The 25,770-nt window shown below is 53.7% G+C and overlaps 3 protein-coding genes across 7 annotated transcripts in view; all 3 read right to left on the reverse strand.

Moving 5' to 3' along the window:
• Window positions 1-71: 71 nt before the first annotated feature.
• UQCRC1 (ubiquinol-cytochrome c reductase core protein 1) lies at window positions 72-8,881 on the reverse strand. The gene is made up of 13 exons (XM_005485419.3): window positions 8,729-8,881; window positions 8,230-8,370; window positions 7,715-7,801; window positions 6,616-6,745; window positions 5,664-5,862; window positions 5,023-5,102; window positions 4,764-4,879; window positions 4,214-4,357; window positions 3,317-3,477; window positions 2,278-2,363; window positions 1,741-1,829; window positions 1,100-1,175; window positions 72-291 (listed from the first exon to the last, which is right to left on the reverse strand). The coding sequence occupies exons 1-13, from the start codon at window positions 8,798-8,800 to the stop codon at window positions 227-229; spliced, it is 1,446 nt and encodes a 481-aa protein (XP_005485476.1). The 5' UTR covers window positions 8,801-8,881; the 3' UTR covers window positions 72-226.
• A 2,857-nt stretch (window positions 8,882-11,738) lies between these two features.
• SLC26A6 (solute carrier family 26 member 6) lies at window positions 11,739-17,665 on the reverse strand. The gene is given in 21 exon segments (XM_026792411.2): window positions 11,739-12,131; window positions 12,210-12,331; window positions 12,584-12,638; window positions 12,762-12,938; window positions 13,433-13,537; window positions 13,644-13,736; window positions 13,889-13,958; window positions 14,047-14,153; window positions 14,276-14,371; window positions 14,503-14,580; window positions 14,686-14,799; window positions 14,907-15,054; window positions 15,147-15,229; window positions 15,404-15,556; window positions 15,684-15,848; window positions 15,927-16,099; window positions 16,369-16,479; window positions 16,575-16,714; window positions 17,018-17,175; window positions 17,563-17,610; window positions 17,612-17,665. Coding segments are annotated over 21 exon segments (2,238 nt in total). The 5' UTR covers window positions 17,630-17,665; the 3' UTR covers window positions 11,739-12,107.
• A 2,383-nt stretch (window positions 17,666-20,048) lies between these two features.
• Window positions 20,049-25,770, reverse strand: part of CELSR3 (cadherin EGF LAG seven-pass G-type receptor 3) — a 31,422-nt gene continuing 25,700 nt past the window's right edge. For 3 of the 5 annotated variants that reach the window (XM_026792410.2, XM_026792409.2, XM_014265942.3), the window contains 6 exons: window positions 25,607-25,743; window positions 25,415-25,521; window positions 24,618-24,791; window positions 24,271-24,471; window positions 23,022-24,099; window positions 20,049-22,344 (listed from right to left, as the gene is read on the reverse strand). In XM_026792410.2, coding sequence (XP_026648211.2) covers window positions 22,317-22,344; window positions 23,022-24,099; window positions 24,271-24,471; window positions 24,618-24,791; window positions 25,415-25,521; window positions 25,607-25,743 — 1,725 coding nt within the window. In that variant the 3' untranslated portion in view covers window positions 20,049-22,316. Of the gene's footprint in view, window positions 22,345-23,021; window positions 24,100-24,270; window positions 24,472-24,617; window positions 24,792-25,414; window positions 25,522-25,606; window positions 25,744-25,770 lie in introns of those variants that run through there. The other 2 variants (XR_012582227.1, XR_003379933.2) reach the window with 1 other exon arrangement.

Below are 25,770 nucleotides of genomic sequence, written 5' to 3' on the forward strand. Positions count from 1 at the left end.
CCCCAGTTTGGCAAGATGAACACTGTCTACACACACCACTCAAAGAACAGTTGACTACCAGCAGAACCAACTCCACTTAGGATGTATTTATTTTTATACATTTAACACAGAGAAGACAGCTGCTGTGAATGGACTCAGCTTGCCCGTGGTGCCCAGGACATTCAGAGCCAGAGGCAACCTGGCACAGTCCACACGTTCATGATTTCCAATCTGCAGGCAACCCCTCCTAGAGACGGACCCAGTACATGGCACTGCGGAGGCGGTTGTAATCCAAGAGCTGCTCAATGGGACCTGAGTGAACAGAGGAAAGTTACTTTGAGACACAGTTAAAAACATCTCTCTACAGTTTCTTATGTTTTTACAGCAGATGGTGGCAGAGCAGCCTGTGCTTGCAATCCATAGCAGCTCTGCACGAAACCAAGCAACTACAGCTCAAACTTGCATCAGGAAAACTAACAGATACCAGCTCCTGACAGAATAAGGTGTTTTCTCACACTGCCCCACAATGCTCAGTATCAAGTACAGGGAACCACCAAGTCATTTCAACATTTCAACTTCCGGCTCAAACACTGTATCCCTTTTCCAGTCTGCTCCACTTTGAAGGCCAGAGGAAACAGCTGCAAGGAGGAGGGGAATTCTCAACACACAGGAAGGAGGCAGCAGAGCTGAGCTGCTTAGGCAGGTTTTCCGAAAGGAATTTGTCCTTGGCCAGACAGACATGCCAGAGCAGCACAGGAGAATCAGGTCCCTTCACTTCCCTTACATAAACCACCCTGACCCCAGGGTAAGGACACCTGGCAGACGTGCTGGGCCCGCACCCAGCTACAGGACTCCCTGTCTTAGGCACAGCTCCACAGCAGGCAGAGGTGGGAGCACAGCCAGCAGCTCACTGCCACTGCATCTCCATCACCTGCAAGTCTGATCTCGTGGCAAATGTGCCTTGGCACACCTCATGTGCACAGGCAGGAGGCTATCAGTGAAGAACCAGAGTGGCTTAACGAGTCAGGACAGACACATGAGGACTGCCTGTAACACCTCCACTCAGTCCTTGGCCCTGCCTTGTTTTTTATGTGTGTACTGATTGTCACCTACTACTCACCAACTGCTGCAATTGCCGGGCATTTGTCATAGATGTATTTACTGCACACATCTCTCACCATTTTTGCATCAACAGCCTAAAAAAGATCCAACAAGCAATTAATGACTCTTCCAGCAGACCTACACTTCTCAAAGTTGCAACTAACTGCTGCCATTACATATCAAGATCATTAAAAGATACAATCAGACCCTTGGAACCATCTGCACCAACTGCCCAGCTCTGCCTGCAAGGATGGCTAACCTCCCTACACAGCGCATTCTCCTGGGGGTACAGAAGACAAGGCCAAAATCAGAAGTCTTCTAAGGAATAGAGTGGCTGCAGAAATTCCACAAACTAGGTGTGGGACACCACTAGGAAAACTGTTACAGGAATTTCAGGTTGTGCTGCTTAACACAATTGAATGCCCTCTTTTTGGGATGGACTGACTCCAGTCACAAGGACACAGCATACACTGTGTCTAAGCCAGAGATTCTGACAGTTACATCAGTGTCAGCAGGATAACCACTGGACTGACTTCTGGCAGTCTGATTAAGGGATAAGTAAACCACATGTTACTGCAATGTTACTGCAGCAGACTAAGGCCAGACAATGCTGACACCCACCATGCTCAGGTATACCAGCCAAAACAAATGGATACCTACAGAAATCCTGGCATCCCACTCCTCCAGAGGGATACGGCGTCCGTAGTGCAAGAGATGGCTTGCAATATTCTCACACACTCGTGTGGTACCTGGATGTTGAAGATATTGCATGGTCAGTGCACCAAGCCTTCCCGAATTGCACAGCCTGATCATCAGCCAAAGCACAGAGCAGAAAGTCTAAGCATTAAACCCTCTGCTAACAAAGCACAATCCTAATTCTCACTCTATGCAGCTCCAGCAGGAGTTACACAATACACAGATTCCTTCACTCATCTCCCAAATGTTAGAGCCAAGGCAGGCCAGTGTGAGGGTCTCAGTTCCTAGGTCACCAGCAGTATGTCACTCCTGGGAGCACAGAAGGCTGGGGTCAGTGGCTTTGACAACGTGGCAGGAGGAGTGCGGAGCAGGAAAAGCAAGTTTTGCCCAGCGCCTGCCAGCAGAACTGCAATCTTTAGCACAGGTCCTGCTCTCCAGGAGAGCCTCAAGCAGAAACCCTCTGAAAGCTGCACAGTAGTCAATCCATCAACCAGAACATACCATCCAGCTGAGCCACCATGGCATTTCGGAGATAGTTCTTGGCTCTTGCCACTTCTGACTCTGTGGTACTGGTGCACAAACGCATCCTGGAGAAGACATGGAAGCTCTTAAGATGTTTGTCTGCTCAGACAGAACATGAATTCCTCCCTTTCCCAGTCTCCTCAAAAATAAGCTGCTATCAACACTGCTTCTCTTGCAGGCTGACATTCATCCTGGATCTCCAGAGAGCAGCAGGAGGCAGAGCTCCAGCACACAGGCAGGGGATTCAGCCAGCAGGATACACGCTGAGCTACACTCAGAGGTTCAGCAGCCCTGGTGCTGGCTCTGGCTTGCCCAGCAGGCACAGCAGCACGTGCTGTGCACGGCCCTATCACAGGAGAGGGAAGGCGTGTCAGCCATTCCCATGCATGGCAAGCTGCTATGGAAACTGATGCTCGAAGAACAAGACAGCTCCACAGTCTGTCTGGACTCCAGCTGCTACATCCCTTCTTCTCCTGCCAATGGGCCATGTCTCTGGGGCAAGGGCTCACTCCACCTGCTTCTCACAGAGGGCTTGCAGCTCAGATGTAGCCTTGAACTGGCTCATGGACACAATAAGATGGACAGCCAGAAGGCTCCCAAACACTGGCATGATTCCAGCAGCAGGTCATTCATCAGCCACAAGACAAGAGACTGAGCAGCAGGAACTCTGCCTGCTTTGCTCAGGCTTAACAAGACAATGGAGATAAATCTCTTGGGCACCTAGGAAAGCCTTGTCTAAGGAATGATCTCACTTGTATATAAAAAGCCCCCAAAGCCTCAGTGCTAATACTTGAAAGCATGAACAAAAGACCAGAGGAGCCCTAAGGGACTAAAACAGCTCCTCAAAAGCCACATTCTTAGAGATTTAAAGATTACAGGATCACTTAACCAAGAAGTTACCAAGAAGTTCATAAAGAGACACAGCTCTCTGTATAAACTTAATATGCTCCCTCAGCAGCTCAGTCTCCTACAAGAGGCTCAGATCTTGAACAGCAACTTGTGCCAAAGTTGTACTTACCACTCTCCCTGAGCACAGAACATCATATCATCTACAGAGAGGGGATCAGAAACAAAATGGAAACCGAAGAGGCCAGTGTCAGAGTAGCAGGTGTTGAATGGCTCAAAACTGTGGCAGAGATTATGCTCCACAGCAAGCGTGGCCAGCTTGCTAGACTGATTCTGTAAACAAGGAGATGCTGTCAGCCATTTCATTTTCAGTTTCCTCACAGCTCAAATTCTTTCCCACTGAGCTGTTTTCACAAAGACCATAGACAAGACAGAGCGGAACACTTTGCTGAAGGAGAGCTTAATTTAGAGCCTTCATGTGGTCAACAGATGAGAATCACTGCTGGAAAAGCCACAGACAATGGCCTAGGAGTCCATCCAGCAGAACCACTTCCTTTCCCAGCTGCAGATGAAAAGCTGGTATGCACACCACCGCAGGAGTGGAAAAAAATGAGAAGGACAAGGTCTCCCAGCAGCAGGGGTTAGCACAGACATACAGGCCAGACAGATTTCAGACAATAATGGATTCAATACTGAGGTTTTAAACAAGTTCCATTTGCTCTGCAGTGGTAAGACAAGCTTGCATCATAAGACTGTATTCTGTCCTGCTTCCATCCCCACCCCCACTAAGTGGTAGTTGTGAGGGTGGGAACAAGCTGCTGTGAATCCACCAGCTACACCTCTCCCACAAAAGGTTCAGTTCATTTGCCAGCATCACCTCTCAAAAACTGTCCTGGATTAGCCTGGATTACACTTCTATTTACTTTCCAGGCTCTTACCCCCTTCACAGCTGGAAGCTAACCACAACAGCCTCTCCTAAAGCACATTCACCATAATAAAAAAGCACATTCTCCATAACACTTGACATGAAAAGGCTCCAGGCTTTCCCTGCTGCACTCACAACTCTTACCTTGCCACCTCCGAACGTGCGGTCGTAGCGCCCTATGATAGCATTGGCCACGTTGAGCACCACGTTGTCAGGATCAGCCCATCCTGGCCCCTCCACAGCAAGAGCAATATGGGCAAGGGGCAGAGCATCATCCCTGGCACGGATCTGCAAAATCATCAAAGAGTGGGGGAGAACTGCATCAACACTGTGATCTGTCTGCAGCCTGCTGCAATGCCAGACTGACTAACTGGGGCACTTGATGTTATTCCAGTGAAATAAAAGAATCCCAGGCAGAACTGAACACAAACCAGCTGTTCTGATGTGAATTTTGCAGCAGATCACATGAGCAATAGCCTCACACTCCTAACGGATTTGGGTCCCATCTAAAACTCAACACGTGGCAATAATCCCCAAGAAGAGAACGTGGGAGCACTACCAAGATGGTGCATCATCAGCTTCTCTGTCACACATGAACAGACTTTTCCACTGAGAAGCAGCTCCAGTTGCTTTCCCACTCATTCCACAGCTGGGCAACAGCTGCTCATTTTGATGGAGACCAAAACAAATTTACCTCACTCCCTGTGAAGCGACAGCGCCTGAGGGTAGGCACAGAATCCCCCTTGGATGTAAAAGGTGGCCCAGTGAAGTGCTGCTTGGCTGCATCTACTAGTTCTTTATGGGAAATACCTGGCAATGATAAAAAGAGAGATCTCCAGTCTTAAAACAGACTAATTTAACAAAATTATCTGATTTTACATTAGTGATGTGAGACAAGTCTGATCACATGAAAATACCAAGGCTTCCCAGGATTACAAGGATCTAGAACTTACCTCCAGCAGCTGCCAGGACCATACGAGGTGCCTTGAAGTGAGTATCAACATATGAAACCAGATGTCCTCGAGTCATCCTCCTGGAAAGAACACAGAGACCCAGAACATCAGCATCTCCAACTCTGCAGGAATGAGAGGCTTAGAAGAAGCAAGTTCACACTGCAGAGACAACAATGATTGTTTTTGCTGCAGGATAACAATGCTTTTTAGAAGCAAGACTGCACTGTGTACTGTGTTTGCCCTGTGCTCTAATTCTAGAACACAAAGAACAGGAACCAGCAGCCAAGATGGAGAGTTAAAGAAGAGAGTACTGAACCCAGTCACTGAGCTAACACAAGGTCACTGTGTTAGTGGCATCCCTAGCTCTCTAATTTTTCTAACAAACTGAGGAGTAAGGGAGAAGGTTCAACCTGTCCCCTCCAGCCTCAGGAAGGGCTTGCACGGGGTGGTTCTAAGGAATGCCTGCAGCATTACACTTTCACCAGTGCCAGTGGGGGAAACAGAGTCAGGGCACAAGAAGAAGCCCATGGGCTCAGATCACCTCCATGTACACACTGTGCAGTCATCCCACCCAGGATCAGCAGTCGTGCACCCACACTCTGCACCCCAAGGCTGTGCACCACACCCAGCCTGCTGCTCACTTGATGTTGTCTGTGGTCCCTTCAACGGTGTGGGCCAGCGAGGTCCCCTGGTAAGCAGTGGCATGAAGGTAATCAAAGGTGACATCTGTCAGGTTGCTGTCCATTTCCTTCAACTCCTGAAGGATGACAACACGCTCCTTCTCCATCTGAGACTCCTCCAGTGCACAGTTCTGCACAAGGTCACTCAGAAGCTCCACAGCTGCAACATAATTCCTACATTAGCATCCCACTGCCTGACTGCTACCCAGTGCTGCTGAAAGAAGACACACAGGAGTGAGCAAAAACCATGAGGGGGAGGGCATACAACCTTGCAGAGCTGGGTGCTACCCATTCCCAAAGCATCTGGGAGGAACAAACAACACTGGTTTAGCAAGAAGGCTCCAAACCAGCTTGCCAAGCACCTTCACCAGCAGAGTGCAAGCTACATCTGCAGAAGGTGAAGTGTATCAGAAGCAGGTTCTTCTCCAGATACACACTGAATCCTCACAGAGAGTTTGTGATGCCTACAGCACAGCCCATGTCTACAGTAAGGGCCCTACTCAAATCACTGCCCCTGCCCAAAAGCAGCCCAGAGAAGGCAGCACATGGCAGTACAGAGCACGAGGAGCACCTGCAAGAGCTGCACTGACGACTCCTCACACAGCAGCTCTTGCTGACCTCGTTTGCTAAGCTCCATAAAACAACCACAAACTAGTGAATCCCTCCCATCTTCCCTCCTGGCAAGACAGTGCAGCCTGACATAACTGGAACCCTTGGTTTAGGGACACATGGACACACAGCCTTGAATCACCACATCACTGCGCTGCTCTCCTCAGCTACCAACCAGAACCTCCAATTCACTGCTCAGCTTCAACTTCAGTCCCTGGTCTGCTGATAGAAAAGCTGCTTGGGGATGAGAAACAGAAGTACATGCACTTAACCTCCCAATCAGACTCTGCCCTGGCCATCCTACCTTTGGGCATGTCCTTGGACAAGGCTTTTATGTAGAAGGCAGTTTGCTCACGGGAGGTGTACCCGTTCAGGTGAGCTCCCAGACTCTCCACTTCCTTCTCAAAGTCTGAGCCAGGACGCTTCTTTGTGCCCTAAAGAAAACCAGACAAACTCAGCTATGAAATGAACAAACTTCCTTTTAGGTCAGAATTAAAGCAATGAAAATAACAATAAACACTGTCTTGTGAATCATAAAAACCAAGGGCAGGTACACAAGAGATTTAATACTTGGTTTATTTCCTCTAGATAAAGGATGGCTGAGGTGTATTTTGAAAGATCAAGACAAACTGTCAATAAAGCTTGTGTTTATTGAAACACAATAAAGCTGCCTGAAAAAATAAAGGCTGTCATCACCACCAACCAACACAAACTCAGCAGGCAAGGAGACAACCTATGCTGAGACAAGTGTTTGAACATCCCTGGAAGTAAACCAACAACAAGCCCAAACCAAAAACAAGCAAGTTTCTAGCTATCCAAGCAGAAGAAGACAAATAGATGCAGAAGACTATTTCTATATAGGGCATATCTCTTAATGAGCTAGCCAAATGCTGTAGCTGTCTATGAAGGCACAGGCTGAACTTGAGCCAGCAAGTCTTAGGCTTAGATGTCTTCTGCCCTGTTCAGCAGACACCTGCATAATTTAAAAAGCAAGAAGTGTAGCCTCTGAACTTTGCTGTACCAGTAAGAAAAGCTAAGCAAAAGAAATGGCAACAGGAAATGCTGCTTTGAACTCTCTGTGCTAACCTGAGGAAAAATGCTTCATAACACAGTGCTCTATGTGTACTACACTTTTTAATTGCAACTTTTTTCCTTTAAGAGAAAAACAGCAAATAAGAGTTATTTATTTCATGCATGCTTGCAAGTTGCTGCATATTCAACCAACATGCACCACATAGGCTAGATGCCATTTTAGACTTATTTTTATACTGTATGCAAAGACTCTAGGACTCAGATGACCTGATTTACACCCTCTTTCAACAGCCACAGCCTCCAAAACAAGAGGTCAATGCATGGACAGAATATTCAGGGCAGCTGTGTGCAAAGCTGGCACACATCCTCACCTTCAAGGCCATGTGCTCCACAAAGAAAGCAGCCCCGTTGGTCTTCGGGTCTTCATAGCGGCTCCCAGCCTTGATCCACACACCCACCTGGCAGCAAAACCAGCCAGTACCAACATCAGAGAGGAAAACAACCAGCACCCTAATGACACAAACACAGCAGCAGCGACAAGGGGTCTGCTCCACAGACATTGCACTACAAGAACCAAAATAAGAGCAAACAAGCAACGGTTCCCTGCACGTATTTCGGCTTTTTCTCTCTCAGCTTCACCACATCTGGTTTTGCCAGAGAGATAACTTTTACTGCTCATTTACTGCTCATATAAAAGGCTGAGCAAATTTGTACAGCACAAAAACTTGTCTAAAGACAATACAACACCAGTCTGGGCCTCCTGCTGCTATATTAATCCCATCTGTTCACAAAGAGAAGCAGTGGGGTCTGTCCCTTTTGGAAGACCAGCTGCAGGCTAGGCAAGGCTGATTGTTTCAAATAAGCCCTTAATTTATGCTAAGCTTACGGTGCAGGTTGGGTGATTGGACTCCTCTGAGGCTACCCGGAGGCCGTTCTCCAGGGTGGTGACCTGGGTCTCAGGCATATTCTGGAGTGTCTGGGCATAGGTGGCAGCACCTCGCTTCCTTGTCAAAGTCAATAAAGCTGCCTGTAAAAACAAAGGCTGTCATCACTACTAACACACTGTTCTCTCGGCAGGGCCGAGAACTCAGAGGTTTGAAAAGGTGGGAAACCCCAAGGGAAAAGCCGCACGAACTGGTCACACCCCAGTACGGGGGCAGAGAGCGGCTCGGTGGCAGCCCCGCACTGGGTGACAGTGACAGCTGCCGCTGCTCCCCGCCCGCCCTGCCCTGCTCCGGGGCTCGGGGGCTTCCACCGCCCGCCGCGTCCCCATGACCTTCCCGGCTGGGACACAGGCGGGCCCGGCAGCCACTCCGCACTGCGGAGCCTCCCGCGGCCCGGCCGGGCTGCCCCCCGCGCTGCCCCGGCGGGATGCGGTGACTCACGGAGGGGCGCGGGCCCCACAGCAGCGCCCGCCCGGCCGCGCTGCCCGCCCGGCACACTGAGCGCGCCGCCATCTTCTTCTTCCGCAGACGAACTGCCCGAGAGCCGTGCGCATGCGCAGGGGCGGGGCCGGGGCGGGGCCGAGCGCGCGCAGAACGGGCGGGAGGGCGGGCGCGTACCCTGGTGGCGGGAGGGCGCAGCGCGGGGGGCGCGGACGGGGATCCGGGAATGGGGGTAACGGGAATGGGGGTACGGGAATGGGAGTACCTAGAAATGGGGATACGGGAATGGGGTTAACGGGAATAGGGGTACCGGGGATGGGGGTACCGGGGATGGGGATCCGGGAATGGGGGATCCGGGAATGGGGGGTCCGGGAATGGGGGGTCCGGGAATGGGGGTACGGGAATGGGGATCCGGGAATGGGGGTAACGGGAATGGGGATCCAGGAATGGGGATCCTGGGGAATGGGAAGTCACGGGGAATGGGAATCCCTGGAAATGAGGGTCTATTGCTCACATTCCCAGAAAGAGTATTAAATACTGAAATGACCTGTGGAAGGTGAAGTGGTTGTAAGTGTGAGAATCCAGTGCGTGGCAGTCGCCGAAAGGAACCCATGAAAGCCCTTTAAATCCCAACACACAAGCTGTGAGTTGGCAGTGTATGCCAGCTTTTACCAAATCACAGCAAACTGCAGATCACAAAAATTGGCCATTAGGTCAGATATATAATGAAGGAATAGGCATCAGCATCAACCCTGGTAAGTGGTATAAGAAATTACAGTATTCTTATTGACATTATCAGAAATTTCAATGAGTCTATGAAAATTACAAACTAGGCAAAAAAACAAAAGGGGGACACTGATGCTTACTGTGTCATAGTGTTTCCCAACAGATTTTCAAAATGTAAAAATTATATCATCCTTTAATCTGTCCAGATTAGGATCAGGAAGGTATTAAAATGACAGTAAGGAAACGACATCAAATGCTGGAAATCTTAGCACACTTATAGACAGAAATGCCGCTGGCACACTGAGAAAATGGACACCAATGCAGCAACATGGTGCTAAACCCCAGAAATGTCCGCTGCTTCACTGTCTGGCATTTCATTAATATGTACATAGCAGCTCTACAACATTTCTACTGATCCCCTTCTTGGCAAACCACTAGTTTCTTCAGTGCCAAGATTTTAGGTAGATGATCTTAGTGATACAAATCTATGTCCTTCATGTGAAATGTATTGTGGAGAGAAAATCTGTCTGAGATGTTCAGTCATTCCATTTTCTAGACAGACTAAATAAAAAGAAAGCCAAGCTATAGGATTGTGTACTTGCTATTACAAAACACCTGCTGGCATCTGAAAATAAGCTAGCAAAAATCAGCATAAATGACACTTGAGGCAAACAACCTTTTGAAGAGAATAATGGTGTGATAAATAAAAACAATACATTTCCATGCTATTGAGGTACTTCAGAAAAGAATTGAGAGCAGAGACTGAACTAGTGGGGAAAGATTAGAGAATCCCAAGAAAAACATGACCTGGCAAAACTCCTGAAAGATATGGGCAACTGACCTGTTGAAACCTTCAGGGAATCAGCGGCCAATGATTTAGACAGACTATTAAAGTAACTTGCAGGTAATTTGCACCTTCTGCTCCTTTTTCACCGGTCAACATCACAGGGTGAATTGTGACCATGGAATGTTGATTTTTTGGATTATATTTTTAGCTTTAGGAGAGAAGTACAGCAGCTGAAGTACCTATTACTGATGTGATACCCAAGAGCACAGATTTGACACATTTCATTCAAGTCCAGTTACAAATATTAATACTAAGAGGACAGGATTGGTCTTTTGCATTGCACTCTTGTTTTACAGCCTGCTCTGATCCTGGTGAAACTTTTATGATTAGCTTCTCCCTAAAAAGGAGGAAGTCTAATTAAATTTCCCTCCCTATTGGTGGAGGTTTCACATTTTGTTTGTTGAGCCTAAAATGGAACTGAAACTAGCGGGAATGACTGTATTTTAAGTGCTATGTCCTTGAAGACCATCTCAGTTTGATAAAAGCCTACAAAGAATATTCTGTTTCCTCCAAGACCAGATGCATGCCATTTAGTCAAACTTTCTTGTAATAAACCCCAGTTATACAAGATAGTCACAAATAGCAGAAACACTTATTTCACCATTTAGGGAACCAACCTTCTCACCCTCTTTTGGGGTGAGCATTATCTGGTAGCTGAAGTAATAAACTTGAGAACATAAATCTCCCTACTTCTGAGAAGCTGCTGACACAGGAACCACCCAAGCTCTGTGACTTCCTCCATTACATTCACTAGTCAAGCTTAGAAGCCTAAAGTTGACTGGGTCAATCAAAGACTAATGCTAACCTAGCCAGAGGTCTATAAAAAGTCCAAAAATAATCTGAGTTCTTCTTAGATAATGAGAAATGGAACCAGAACTACCAATCTGGTTACTTGCAACATACCCCTAAAACTTATTCCCTTCTATTCTTCCTTAATGCATAGCCACGGGTACAACCAGGAAAAGATGAAAGTTACTGATGTCAGCAAGGGAAGGATCATAAAGAACTATTCCTATTAATCATCATACAGGCAGCAATAATGTCTATAATTAAAGACACAGAAACAGAAAAAATATTGAACGAATGCTAGATATTGAAATTGTGGAACTAGCCTTACCCCTGCCCCCCAAAACCCCATATCAGCCTTCTCTTGGCTGCAAGCGCTTTCCCCTTTGGTGTGGGTATGATTGCAGCCAGCAGGTGCTGGTGGCTCCCCAGTCAGGCAAGGAGGGTGCTGTGACCCTTCTGAGGGTGGGGATCCCTGCCCATACTGCTACCCAGAGCAGGTGATGGCGAGAAGTGGCAGAAAAGAGCCAGAGGGAGGGTGCTGGGGCCCCACAGACAGGGAGGCCATTCCCAGCAGTGCTGGGGTGCAGCGGGATGGTCTGGCCCAAAAGTATCATTATTGAGGAAAGGGCATTGAAACCAACCCTGGGGAACACCACAGAGCTTTATTCATGATGCCAGCCTGCTGCTGGGAGCAGGAACCCTTTGGCCCCTCCATCACCCCCAAACCACATCCTAGCCTGGTGGGGCAGGCCGGGCTGAGCAGTGTGGGGGCAGCAGGCAGCCCCTCGGTGTGACAGCCAGCTCCTCGGTGTGACAGCCAGCAGCAGCTCCATCCTGCAGCTCTATCCCCATCACAGCAGGGCTCATGGACAGGGCAGAGCCCCAGCATTGACAGTCCAGAGGAGCTGGTGAGGATCAGGGCATCTGGGCCCTAGGGTGGGTGACTTGGTGCCATCAGGGTGGCAAAGCCTTCCTTGCCCGCCCGTCTCCTGGGGGAGATGTCTTCCTCTTGAGGGGCTACATTCTGGTGCTGTGGTCCACCTGAGGGGGCAGAGAGGGAGGGGTTGATGTGGCTGCCCTCTCCATCGCCATGCTGGGACAGCAAGGCTGGGTACTCACCGAGGCCTGGTGCCGCTCCCTGCTGATGTGCTCCACGGCATCATGCACAGAGGGGAAGAAGGAGGCCTTGGTGATGGCTGAACTGAAGAAGTTGCCCCGCTCCAGCTGGGCCAGGACAGATACTGTGTGGAGGGATAAGTATCTAAAGTGATGGCACTCAGCTGAGCCCCCGTCACCCACCCAGGGCAGCCTCCTCCCGCCTCCTGTGTTGTGGGGTACACCAGGGTCACCACCATGGGACAACCTGCAGGACCCATCCTCTGAGGAAACCCTGGGGGTGGGAGCACCATGGGGGGACCCCCCAGGCTATCAGCTGTGTGCCAAAGGGGTGGCCATGCCCAGCCAGGGCTCATGACTCTGCAGATCCCCCTCACCCGAGCAGCTGGCAATGAAGACGTCCACCTCTATCTCATGGAAATCCCTGAAGATCTGCAAATGGGAACAAACATTTTACCCAGGAAGAGGAATGGGCAGCAGCCATCGGGGCTCCCCACAGGGCCCCAGAAACACCATCAGTGAGGCTGCTGTCCTGCCTGCTCCCCAGCCCCTTACATTCTTCAGGATCTTGATGGCGACAGTGTCCACGAAGTTGATGGGGCTGAAGTCCAAGATGACAGCGTGGAAGTTGGGCTTGGGCAGCCCTAGGCTCTGCAGGGTGGGCTCTGAGGGTGCACCGCTCTCTTCTGAACGCAACTCAATCACTGACACGCCTGGACCGTCCTCTGCATGCTGGGGAAGGGAAGGAGACCCGGTGTCAGCAGCGCCCTGGTCATGGCAGTGCTCCCCCGGGCTCACCTTGGTGAGGCTCTTTGGCTGCATGAGGGCACAGGCAGTGGGTGGCCCCAGGAGTGGGTACCCCTTTCACATCTTCACCGACTTTTGGGCTACTTTCAGATGTATCAAAATCCACCCCTCTCCCCAGCACCACTCGGTAGAGCCAGGCTCATTATCTGGCACCAGGCCAGCCTTTGCCCTTGCTCTTAATTCTGATTAACTAGCAAAAGGTTAATGACTTGGCAGCTCCAACACATAATCATTAACAGCCCAGCTTTCCTACCAACCTTGGGGGGTGTGACTCAGTTCAGTCCCAGTGCCTTTCTCACTCATTGGCCCTAAACTGAACTGGGAACTATGTGGGCCACCAGGCCACACCAGTGCACTGACAGAAGTGTCAGAGCTGGGGAAGGAAGAGGTGCAGGATGTCACTGGAGGAGTGGAGGCACCTTTTTCCTCTTTGCCTTTTCCTTCTCCAGTTTCTTCTGCTGTTTCTTCAGCTTCTTGAGGGCCTTCTTCTTCTTCTCAATCAGGCGGTCCACATCAATGCCGCTCTGCAAAGCAGTGTGGCCCTGTGTCCTCAGCTGGCCCAATGCCACCCTGCTGCTGGCAGGCAGGCAGGAGACAGAGGAAGCACTCTGAGGCTGGAGGGTCTCCTACCTTTTTCTTCAGGGCCTCAGCATACAGCTCCACGTTGGCAAAATAGATGGTGGAGGAAGAGCGGAAGATCTTCACGCCAGGGACCTCCTGTGCCTGGGGGCAGATGGGGAGGGTGCTACCCCAGGGATGGAGCCACCTGTTCCCCTCCCCTTCCCCCCACCAAAATGCCCCCAGCCCCTTTTTCCAGCGAGCTTTGAGCTGCCCCCCAGTGCAGGCAGCTCTTCCCCCATGGCTCGTGCCGTTACCATCTCATATTCCACCACATCCCTGTAGACGTCGGTGTCGGAGATGCGCCCCAGGATGGAGTAGTGGGGGCTGCAGGGAGGAGAGCAAGGGGCTGAGGTCAGCACAGGCTCCTGCTGCCCTTGGGACATGGCACAGGCCCCAGCCCCAGGGTACTCACAGCTGGGTACGGAAGATGACCGTGAGCAGCCCAAATGCCACCGAGGCCGCCAGGCCGATGTCCAGGTTCAGCAGGAGGGTGGCTATGAATGTCACAATCCAGACCAGCTGGAGAGGGGACACAGTGAGCTGCAGCACAGCCTCTCCACTGGCACCCACAAGCCTCAGGGAGGGTGGAGAAATCCTCTCCAGGAACAAGAGCTCAGCCCCAGGGCTGGCCAGCACCTTACCAGGTCCACCTTGTTGGACTTCCAGAGAGTGCATAAGTCCTTGAACTGCTTGAACATGCCCTTGAGGTTGGCAATGATGATGGCAGCTAAGATGGCCTAGGAGAGAAATTTCTGCAGCTGTGAGGAAGCTGAGGGCAAATCTCTTTCCTGTTCCCCTACCATATCACCATGCCATGGGACAGGCACAGGTGAGGGATGTGACACTGGGGCTGTGGGACTAGATGTACCTTGGGTAGGTCCCTGAAGAGCTCTCCAATCTTCAGAATGGTCACCAGGATGACCAGGGATGCAATGACACCAGCTACCTGTGCAGAAGGAGAGCAGGAGACAAGGGGTGAGCCCCCACTGCTCGCTGTCCTGCCTGCCCCTGGTTCAGCCCCAGAGAGGGGGGCAGCACTGCCCAGACCCACCTGGCTGTTGCCCCCTGTGCTTTCCTGTACCAGGCTCCTCGACATGGAGCAGCTGATGGCAAAACACTGGAAGAATCCTCCTAAGAAGTTGCAGATACCCAGTGCAATCAGCTCCTGCAGGGACAGAGCAGTGGCAGGGCAGCACCATGCTTTCATCTGCCTGCACGAAAGGCAAGATTAGCTTTCACCCAGGGTGGGGGTCCTGTGCCTCAGAGCATCACCTGGTTGCTGTCCACTTTGTAGCCATGTTTCAGGGCAAAGATTTTGCCCAGGGAGATGCAGATGGCGTAGCCTACCACAGCAATGGCAAAGGCATTGCCTGCCACCTGCCCGAAGTAGCTCATGTTAGGGACCACAGGTGGCTTCAACCTACATTCAAGTGAGAGATGGGGCTCAAACAGGGGTGCTGTGGGCAGCACGGTGCCCTGGCACAGCCCCCTGCACCCTCAGGCCCCGCTCACCCGCTGGGGATGTTGCCCACCACGGAGATGCCAAACTTTTCTTTCAGGTTGACCCCATAGGAGATGCCAGTGGAAACGATGATCTGGGGGAGAATGACTGGAATGAGGCAGGGTCTTCCTGCACAGGGACTGTGGTGGAGGAACACATGACCTGGAGCTGCCAAGGAAATCCCACCACTCCCCACCCTGAAGGGGACAGGGATACAGCAGGGATTCCTGGCTGTGTCCCCACAGGGGGCCGGGGCAGCTCTGGGTACCGTGATAAGCTCGATGGGGATGGGCATGGGCAATTTGGCAGCAAACTTGTGGTTGAGCTCCTTCACAATCAAGATGACCACAATGGCAATGATGGCAGTCACCAGGGTGCCCACATTGGTGCCTGGCAGCTTCTTGCAGAGATCGATGATGGTCTAGAGAACACAGGAGGAGGGAATGTGCTCAGGAAAGCAGATGCCTCCCCAGCAGGTTTTTGGAGGCCTCTATGTGCCCCACAGGTGAGCGCCAGGAGTCCTTGGGTGCCAGCAAGCCCCCACTCACCACAAACAGTGAGAGTGGCCCTGAGGCCTCGCCTTGGGAGATTCCAAAAACATTTTTGAGCTGGGAGACAAGGACGTGCACAGAGGCAGCGGTGGTGTAGCCACGCACCAGCGGGTCTGAGAGGTAGGTCACCACAAATCCAAACTGCAGGAGGCCCAGGGCCACCTGGAAGAACAGATGGCAAAAATTACCCACAGCTTACGGTCTCCTGCTCTCTGCTAGACTAGGCTGGGACCGCCTTACCTGGAAGATACCCGTCAGGACAGTGATGGCGGCCACCAGCTCCACCCTGGCAGCATCGCGCCGTTCCTCATCGATCGTTGTATTGCTGCCATTGACAGATATCATGAAGTCCTCACTGGGCATCAGGGACTCTGTCAAGCTCCCAATCATGACAGAGATTACAGCAAAGGGACCTGAGAACAGGTAGAGTATGGGCAGGGAGCCCAAGGTGGGCACCAGGATCTCTCTGAGAGGATCTCTTAAGGGGTCAGCTCCTCTCTCCTTGGGCCAGGCTCAAAGCACACACACTGTACTTTGGCTCTGGCTTGGCCACCCCCCTTCTTGGTGGAGCAAAGTAAAGGCAGGAAGGGTTCCCCCAGCTGCTGATGTGGTAATGCAGTGCCATGGACATCCTTGCTCCCTGCCCACCATTGCTGTGCAAGCACATGGTCCCTCCGCTCACCCACGGAGTTGTGCCTTGACGTTCCAAAGAAGAAGTAGAGGAAGACGGGGTAGAAGGAGGAGTAGAGCCCCGTGACCGGCGGCAGCCCTGCCAGCAGCGCATAGGCAAGCCCTAAAGGTGGAGAAGGGAGGCATGTGACCAACGGCCAACCCCTGAGCACCCCAGCTGTGGGGGGCCCCTGGCAGCCTGGGCATGGCACCACTCACCCTGGGGCAGGTGCATGATGCCCACACTGAAGCCCGAGACAATGTCCCCCAGGAGCCAGTCCTTGATGGGGTAGCGGGGCAGCCAGCGCAGGAAGGGCAGGAAGCGGAACAGCAGGGACTTGGCAGCAGAGCCCGAGCATCTGGTGGGGAGGCAGCAGGAGCTGAACTTGAGCACAACTGCAGGGGGCTTGGGGACATCAGTGAGGGTGGATGAGGCCCCATGGGAAGCAATGTGGGACCATCAGCTCCACCCAGTGCAGGATGGTGTCCCTCCAGGCAGGAGGACAGAGTGGGTACATGGGTGTCTGGGCATAGGGAAATGAACCAACCCCCAGGTCTGCAGCTCCCTGTGGTGGTGGGGCTGGGGTGCAGAATGGGGCAAGGTGGGGCCCACACTGTGTGGGGCAAGGTCCAGGCACATCCCACTGGCCACATGGTCTTACCTGGTCTTGTGGAGATAGCCACGCAGAGAGGGCCTGGGGGGAGGTTTCCTGTGAGCCACCTCCTCGAGTTCAGCCTCACTCAGCACCTTGTGGGGCCCTCGGTGGCTCAGGGCCATCTCTGCTGCCATGCCCACCTGGCTCTCCGGAATGCTAGTCCACTGCAAGGACACAAGGGACAGCTCAGCCGCATTCCCACTCTCAGGGGCATCCCACCCACCCTGAGGCCCCTCCTCCAGCTCCCCTTACCCACAGAAACATCCCATCTGCTGACCAGGTGGGCAGGAATGGCCCTGAGGATAGGCACCAGCTGAGTTTTGGGAGTCCTGAAGCAGCAGCACTGCCTCACAATGCAGAGCAGTAGGCAGGCAACAGGTGGGCAGGGAAGGCTTTGGCAATCAGTGCTGCCCACTCCTGCCCCATAGCAGCCCCATCCACCCCACTGAAATGCACGGGTGGGGACTGCCAGCAGAGCTGCCTCGGGGGGCTCCCTCTCCACCTGCCCACGCAGGACCCACCTCGGTGCCAACACCTTCCCCTCCGTGAACTGCAGCAAGGCAGGGCAGTGGGCCAGCACAGCTGCTGGGCAGAGCCCCATCCATCCCACAGCCCCATCTGCAGACTTTGTCCCTTTACACATGAGGGAAGCAGGAATGTGAAACCTGGCAAATGTCACGGCTCACCATCCCTCCAACAGTGCCCTCCCTTGACCCCTGCAGTGCAGAGCAGGATGAGCCTGTGAGCAGAGGGGCCGGGCTGGGCTGAGGTCTCACCCTTCCCAGGGCTGGGATGGTGGGTCTGAGGAACCCCTGTACAAATCTACAGCTTGCTCTTGCTCAGGGCTCACTCTGAGGGCTGCACCATCATTCCAGGCCCACCCAGCTGGTGGCCTGATCAGTCTTAAGGTGCTCATCCACTTGCAGCTGGACCCACAATTCCCTCCCTGAGTACTGGGGCTGTGCCAGCCTGAGCCCCTGTGTTACCCCCAGCCCTCCTACCTGCTGTGCTCAGCTTGGTCAGGAGCCACCAGGTGTGTACTTAGCTTCCTCCTATTTATTAAAACCAGCCAGTGATCTTTGAGACGTTGTTCCTTGTCTCCTGCCCTTCCTCCTGCCCTGCCAGGAAGCCACCCTGCTTCCCAGCCCCATGGATGCACAGCACCCACTATGCCCCGCTTGGTGCCCTGGTGTGCTGGGTTCCCCAGCTGTGGCAGACCCAGCACTGGTACCACTGTGCCCAGAGCCATCCCTTTCTGGGGACTGTCCACCACAGTCCCAGCTCCTGGTCTCCAGCTACATCCAGGATGCTGCCATGCCTGACCACCCATGTCAGGAGCAAGGCAGGGGGCTTCTTGGCCCTGGGCACGACCTGGTGCCAACCTCCTGCCAAGAGCTGCCTCCCCAGAGCACTGCTGTGCCCCCATGGCTCCCATGGATGTCTGCTCCCCAACCCATGCCCTGGAGCAGGAGCTGTGACCAGGACAAGAAGGGTTACCCAGAGCCTCTGGCCATGGCATCCAGGGTACTTTCCCCAGACCCTTGCTTACCTGCTGGAACAAGGTGTGCTGTGCTCTGTGGACTACCCTGGTCTCAAACAATTTGCACGGACCCGGCTGTTATCTTGTTCCAAAGGTCCCCCGCGGGCGCTATAGTCCCACTGAACCCATCACACCTCCCTGGGCTCTATCACAATGTAGAATTGGCTGCAGGGAATTTCTGAGTCACGTTTGGCCCAGGCCCATGGGGACACGGCTGCGGAAATCCAGGCTCAGATTTCTGACTGGTAGCAAGGTGTGATGTGAAGGCAGTGGGCAGGGCCAGGCATTAGAGAATCCTGGGTCCCCTGCGTGGTGGGATGGGGATGAGAAGCAGCAGGAGTGGTGACATCCAGGACAACAATCTCTGGGGTTGGAGCAACTTGTCTCCATCCCTGGTGCCTTGTGGGGGCAGCCTGTGGCCACCTTGGCTCTCTCTCTCTGTGGTGAGCACAGGCCAAGTCCCACAGCTTTCAGTGAGGCTGAGCCTCTTCCCTCAAGCCATCCCTGGCCCTCCCTGTCCAGTCTCCTGCCCATCAGTGGTCAGGTAAAGGCATGTCCAACACAGGCACCCACACATGACTGCTGCCTCCTCATTTATCTGCTCCCCATCATTTATTCACTCCCCCAGTACATGAGAGGCTATCACAGGGCTCCTGCTCCCAAGTAGATAACACCCCGTGCCATTTATTGCCTCTTTATCAGTGCTCCCTGTCCCCTTCCATGCCATTCCTTCCCTCACTCCAGCCTCCAGTGCCCCACGTGCACCTCAGGCTGGTCACTCTGCCTGTGCCCCCCTCTCCATTCCAGCCCCCAATGGCTCTCCCTGGCCCTCAACCCCCAGCCAGCCTCTGGCAGGGCAGCAGGGCAGGACCACAGCTCCTGGCACTGCCAGCACAGCTCCTAGAGGCTGCCCTGAGCTCCCTCCCAGCGGCTCAGGTGACAGCCCCTAGGGGACAAAGGGATGACAATTGATGGTGACCCTTGCTCAGGGCGCTGTGGATCAATGCTGCCCTTTGCTCACCTGTTATTTCCTCTTCAGCAGGAGGGGAGGACACAGGGCACCAGGATCATGTTCAGCCTTCTCTCCCCACACTTCCTTCTCCTTGCTTGACCCTGCTGAGGTCACGCAGCTTTTGGAAAATGGATCTTCTTCCCTTAGTCTGGTCAGGCTGGGGTGCTGGCAGCTGCCAGGCACGAGCCCCACAGCTCACCACAGCCACTGCAGCCCTTCCAGCCAGGCCTGGAGCCACTGCACAGCACCACAGCCAACTCCCCCTCTGGATGAACAGCCTGTACACAGCCCAGTCCAACCACCTCACCTCGAGTCCCCATCCCAGTGTCACCTTGCCTCAGGGCACAGTGACTCCCAGGCAGCTCAGGAACTGTCTGTGAGCTCCTGCCCAAGCCCCCTGCCAACAAGCAGCTCGAGCCCAGGTGCTGCATCCAGAGCCCCAGCCATGAATCCCCAGCAGAGGGAGAGACAGCACAGAGGCCAGCACCATTTTATAGACTTTTATTTCCAAATCTGGCGCTTCCATGATACACTTTTACACAGCCAAAAGGGGGTGTGGGCATCTCCCCCCTCCCTGCCCACAGAGTCAGGAGACAGAGAGAGGAAACAAAACCCAACCAAATCCCCAAAGGAAAAAATCCAAACTCCAGGAGGATGGTCCCCAGAGCCCAGGTCACAGCACTACAATCAGGGACCAAGCTGCAGGCTGGTCTGCAAGAAGCAGATTTCTGCTTCTTGAGTGGCCCAGCTCCGCAGGGATGGGCACCAGCCCTGCAGGGATGGCCACCATCTCTGCTGCTCTCTTCTTTTTGGCACTTGACACTTGCTCTCCATTTGGCAGTAGCATAAAGAGCCCTGTGCCCAACTTGGCAGAAACATGCTACAGTGCAGCAGGGACAGGATCCCAGGACTCTGGAGAGAAACTTGTAAACGAGCTTGTTTCCAAAGGCAAAGATGGGCAGCATGGAGGTGCCTGGCTGTCCCAGCAGGTGGGGCCAGCAGGCTTTCCCTCTGCACACTGGTCCCAAATGGCATGTAAACATGTCAGCAGGCCTTTCTCTCCTCATCCCTGGGAGAAGGATGACAGTGAGCCTGCCTCATCAGGGCTGTGCTGGGGACCCAGGGCACCCCCAGTCACCAGCCCTTGTGTTCCCTCCATACTCTCCCCACTGACTCGGGGAGGCAGCCCAGAGGCCGTGGCCTCCCTAGAGGCATGAGGACAGCAGCATGGGTCCTCTCCTGTAAACATGTCAGGCTGGGCTACAGTAAGATGCCACGGCAGTGTGGTAGTAAGGCAGTAAAGAGCACATGGTCATGCAGCCCTGAGAGCACCTGGCAGGTGAAAAAGGGAACATGCTGGCCCTGCTGTGCCTTTTTCACCTGGGGGGTGAAAAAGGGAACATGCTGAGCCAAATGTCCAGGCCTGAGGCTGAGGTAGGCACAGAGTGCCATCTCACAGCACAGTCAGGGGTCAGGCCCCAGGCTGAGCAGAGAAACCATCTGGGTGGCCTGAATTTCCAGAGGGGGCAAAGTGCTGCTTATCTCCATCTCCCAAAATTCAGGCCACTCTGAACTGTGTCCTTTGTCCTTTGCTACTCAGGGGAGAGTAGGTGTACACAGAGCCCCCAGGGAACCAGCTAGATACAACTTCTGGGGGCAATGCTGGACCCTAAAACTGGAGCCACATCATGCTCCTGTGGATGTTAGTCCTCTGCAGAGTGAGGACTGGCTCTGGGAAAAGCCAAGCCTGCTCCTCAGCAGGGCAAGGGTCATCTAGCTCCTTTACCAGAACCACAAACCAACAGAGGTTTGTTCTGTAACATGCAGGTTAAAGAGCACAACACCCAGTGGGTAAAAGCCCGGTGCTCACTTGCTGAGCTGAGGAAACCAGCAGTGATGAGAGTGGGACCACCCTGGGACAGGACAGGACTGCACAGCAGAGCTTGGCTCCTCCCCAGCAGGTTCCCAGTGCTGAATTTGCTGCCCCACTCACCCGTGCTCTCGCTGGCACAGCCCCAGCTCACAGACAGCCCCAAGGGTGGTGCCATGGCAGGGCAGAGGGAGGCCTGGCTGCAGGGCCTCAGGGACACCAGGCAGGCAGAGACAGAGTTTGGAGCTGCAGTGGGAGGGCAGGGGGGCCAACAGGGCCCCTGCAGGGGGAATGGGACAAAGCACTGCCAGCAAAGCCTTAAGGATTGCCTGGCACTGTCTCTCCAGTTCACTGGGATTCTCGTAGCCCCAGGGAAACTGGCACGGGGCTGTTGGTGAAACAAATGCTCCAGGTCCTGGGAACAGACCATCCGTAAAAATAACCATAGAAATTTCTCTTCTCTCTGATTACAAAGATACAAAAGGATAGAAAACCCTCCCTGCCCCCATATCCTGGGCTCCATTTCTTTCCCCCTGCCACTGCCCACCCTTCACACACACACAGGCACACCTCACACACAAACAGCTCGCAGAGAAAGACCTTGGCCCCAGGGGGTTGGAGATGCCACCCGTGCCCAGTACTACCTGTCACACCAGGCAGGTGATGGAGAGCATGGTGGCAGTGAGAGCCTGGAGGCTCCTGGCAGTGGGTGGTGTGGGCTGCTGGCCCCTGAGCCCACAGGGCAGGGGAAAGCAGGGTTGGTTTTGGGCCTCTGACAACCATCAGTTCTGGCCCCTGCTCCATGGGGATACCAAACCTCAGCTGGCAGTGCCTGGTGAAGAGCCCTGCTTCTTCCATCTCTGTTGTGATCCATCTCGGCCCCTCAGGAATGGCCATCGTTTCTCATTATTCTTCACAGAGGAAAGAAAAACAGTGTTAAGCCATGGCACCTCTCCTGGGCTCCAGCACCCTTTCCCCACTATGCCAGATGGGGACACGGCAGAAAACCTCTCCTGTGTCAGGGCAGGAAGAACTGTCTCTGAGTGCCTGAGATAAGGGAAGAGGGAAGGAGGGATGGAGCAGTACCAGCAGGGAGCAGACCTAGAGGGAAAAGGTGACATACTGGAACAGAGTGCCTGGGGAAAAATGTGGCTGGGGAAGGCAGGGCTTCCCTAGGACTTGGGCTCCCTCCTCTCCAGCCAGCCTGGCCCTTGCATACATCTATGGGACTTAGAGCCAGCACTGACCAAGGGATCACCCAGGAGGCCAGTCTAGCTGCACAGAACATCCTCCTCGAGTACCCACAGGCCACAAGCAAGGGCCATCATCTCTTGGGCAGAGAGGACACTCACATACACAGAGGCTTCTGCTTGTGCTGCTCAACAAGCATCTGGAGCTGTCTCACCTGAGGCTTCTCCCTGCCCAGTCACTATTCAGTCCAGGAGACACCTGCCACTCACCCAGGGAGCTCCCCCTTCCACAGCCCCCTCCCTCCAAACTAAACACCTCTGGGAAGAAGCCAGGCTGGTGGATAATGCACAAGACCAGCTGAACACGACCTGGCTGAGGAAGGAAGGAAACCACTTACTCTGAGTCTGGTGACAGCTCTGAGATGCTGTGGGAGGTGGCAGAATGAGGTGTAGAGGGACACACTGCAGAGGGCGTCGAGGTCTGCATGGCAGAGGGGCTGGCGGTGGTCTGGGGGCCTGAAGGTGTGCTGGAAGATTGCACTGAGGACAGCACGGAGGAGTTAAAAGAAGCAAGGATGGAAGAAAGGATATCTAACTGTTCAGTGGAAGGATGTCTGCTGGGAATGGCCTCCAGGTTCTCCCTAGAATGCTGTCTCCTTGACAGCGGTTCCAGGCTCTCCCTGGACAGCTGCCTCCGAGACAGACTGCCCAGGTTGTCCTGTGAGGGCTGCCTGCTAGGCACTGTGTCCAGAGGCTCTCTGGAATTGGATCTTCTGGACAAAAAGTCCAGCTGCTCCCTTGAAGCTTGTCTAGCTGATGCTAGCAGATCCCTTGAAGGCTGTTTTCTAGAAAGCAAATCCAATTGCTCTCGAGAAGTATCCCGACTTGGCAACATGTCTATTTGGTCTCTGGACACTTGCCTACTTGGCAATGTGTTTAGCCACTCTCTAGAGACTTCTCTTACTGGCCCACAGTCTAGCTGCTCTCTTGACCCAAATCTGCAGGGTAAAGTGTCAAGGCAGTCTCTGGAGCCCTGCCTCCGGGGCAGTGTGTTCCCATGATCTCTCTGACTGGGCCTAACAGCAAGTAGATCCAAGTTCTCCCTGGATGCATGTCTGCTTGGGATACTTTCCAGGTGTTCAGTAGATCCATGCCTGCTGGGGATAGTGTCCAGCTCCTCTCTGGACCCATGCCGACTGGGCACGGCTTCCAGGCACTCTCCTGAGTTGTGCCTGCTCAGCTGCTCCCGGGACATCTGTCTCCTCATCAGCATGTCAAGCTGCTCCCGGGACGAGTATCGGCTGGCTGGCTGGGACAGACTGCCAGCCCCAGAGTAGATCCTGCCATAGGAGGCAGCGGGGACAGCCCTGTGACCCAGCGTGGACGTCTTGTACCACGTCAGCTCGTTGGTCATCCTGCCAACGGATGGCAAGCCCTGGAGAGTTGGGGGGTACTGGAGGCGGTTCTTCAAAATCCCTGCACCAGACAAAAGAGAAGTCAAATATTTGCACAACAGCAAGAAGAGCAGGAAAACCAGGGAGACGCCTCCCCAAGGGCAAGGTCACACAGATCTGATTCTGAGCTTTCAGTGTCACATCAACCTGAGACAGGCAAGGCCACCCTTGCCCGCTTGCTCCAGACTGTTACCTTTTCTCTGCCGCTGGGTCTGGGTGAGGGAGTTCTCATCCCCACTGGTCAAAGCCAGGTCTGGCTGATTATTGTTGGCTGCATCCTTATTGATGTCAAATCCCAGCTTCCGCTCGGAGCCCCACTTCTGCAGGGAGCAGGGGTGAACCTCGCACTCGCCCAGCGCTGGCCAATACGACATGAGGTCATTGCCATCCACATCTGATGAAGGACACAGCAAATCAGGTTCCAGAGAAGAGGGAGGGAATATTTCCATGAGCAGCAATTGAGCCATCACAAGACATGCATGGCCTGACCCCCCTAGGGAGCTGAGCTCATTCTTTTCCCTGCCAGAGCCCCAGCCTTGCCTTTGGGAGTGTTGTTGGCAGGGTTGGTGAGGAGGCGCTCGCTGTGCGCCGCCCGCTTGAGCTGGCGCTGGAAGCGGCCCCGCAGGCGAACGTTCTCCTCGCTCTCCGAGGATGGGATGGAGAGGCTGCGCTCCTCATCCAGAGACAGGTCACTGTCCGAGTCCGAGTCCTGGTCTGGAGGAACATGGTGTGTTGTGGAGACATTTGGAATGAAGGTGGGAGAGGTTCCTGCTGAGAGCACCAGGAAGGCAGAACCAGCCCAGGCAGACCACACTCATGAGTTGCCCCTGCCCTTTGCTGCTCCTCCCTCAGCAGCAGCCTGTGCCAGCTCCCTCAGCCCTATCACCAGGTACCTGTGAGAGGAGCCCAGGCCCATCTCTCTGCACCTTCCTATAAGGCAGCTGCAAACAGCACTAAGATCCTCTCTGCCTCCCCTTCCAGGCTGAGTAAACCCACATTCCTTACCCTTTGCTTCCCTATCCCACCCCAGCCCCAGCTGGTCTAGCTCCAGTGAGTCAAATGTCTGTGCTGTACTGCAGAGCCCAGTGCCCCCAGAGATCCCACAGTAGCCCATGTCCCCTCTGTTGTCTCCCCCATTTCTACTCCCTTGGGGACTGGCTATGCCCTTTGCCATCTGTCCAGGAGGAGGCTGTGCTAAATGACACAATGGCTGCCTTTCCCACCATCTCCCACGTATTTGGCAGTTGCAGCTGAACATGGGGTACAAGATGTAACCACACACCCAGAGTCTGCACCAGGAAGAACTCCCCCAGCTCAGGAACAGGGCTGAGCCTTACCTCCCCCAGCATCACGGTGGAACATTGCCATGTCGATGTCCGTGGGGCCAGCGTGAGCCAACAGGCTGTGATCCAGGGCTGAGCCCTGACGTGCTGCCACGTTGTCTCTGAAAGAGAGGAGGCTCAAACTGTCACAGTGGCAGGAGCCTGTGGCTCTGCCCAGGCACTGCTGGCCCCCTGGCTGCTCCCTACCTGAGGTAAGCTCTCTGGCTGGAGTGGGTCCGGGCAGAGCGCACGCTGCTCACCGAGGACACTGTGGAGGCCCCCAGGGTGATGCGGATGAGCCCACTCTCCTCAAACAGTGCTGTGTTGTTGTAGGCATTGGGGCCCTGGGAGGAGGTAGAGGGCACATGCCC

The sequence above is a fragment of the Zonotrichia albicollis genome, chromosome 12 (assembly GCF_047830755.1).
Source record: "Zonotrichia albicollis isolate bZonAlb1 chromosome 12, bZonAlb1.hap1, whole genome shotgun sequence".
NCBI classification, from domain to species: Eukaryota; Metazoa; Chordata; class Aves; order Passeriformes; family Passerellidae; genus Zonotrichia; species Zonotrichia albicollis.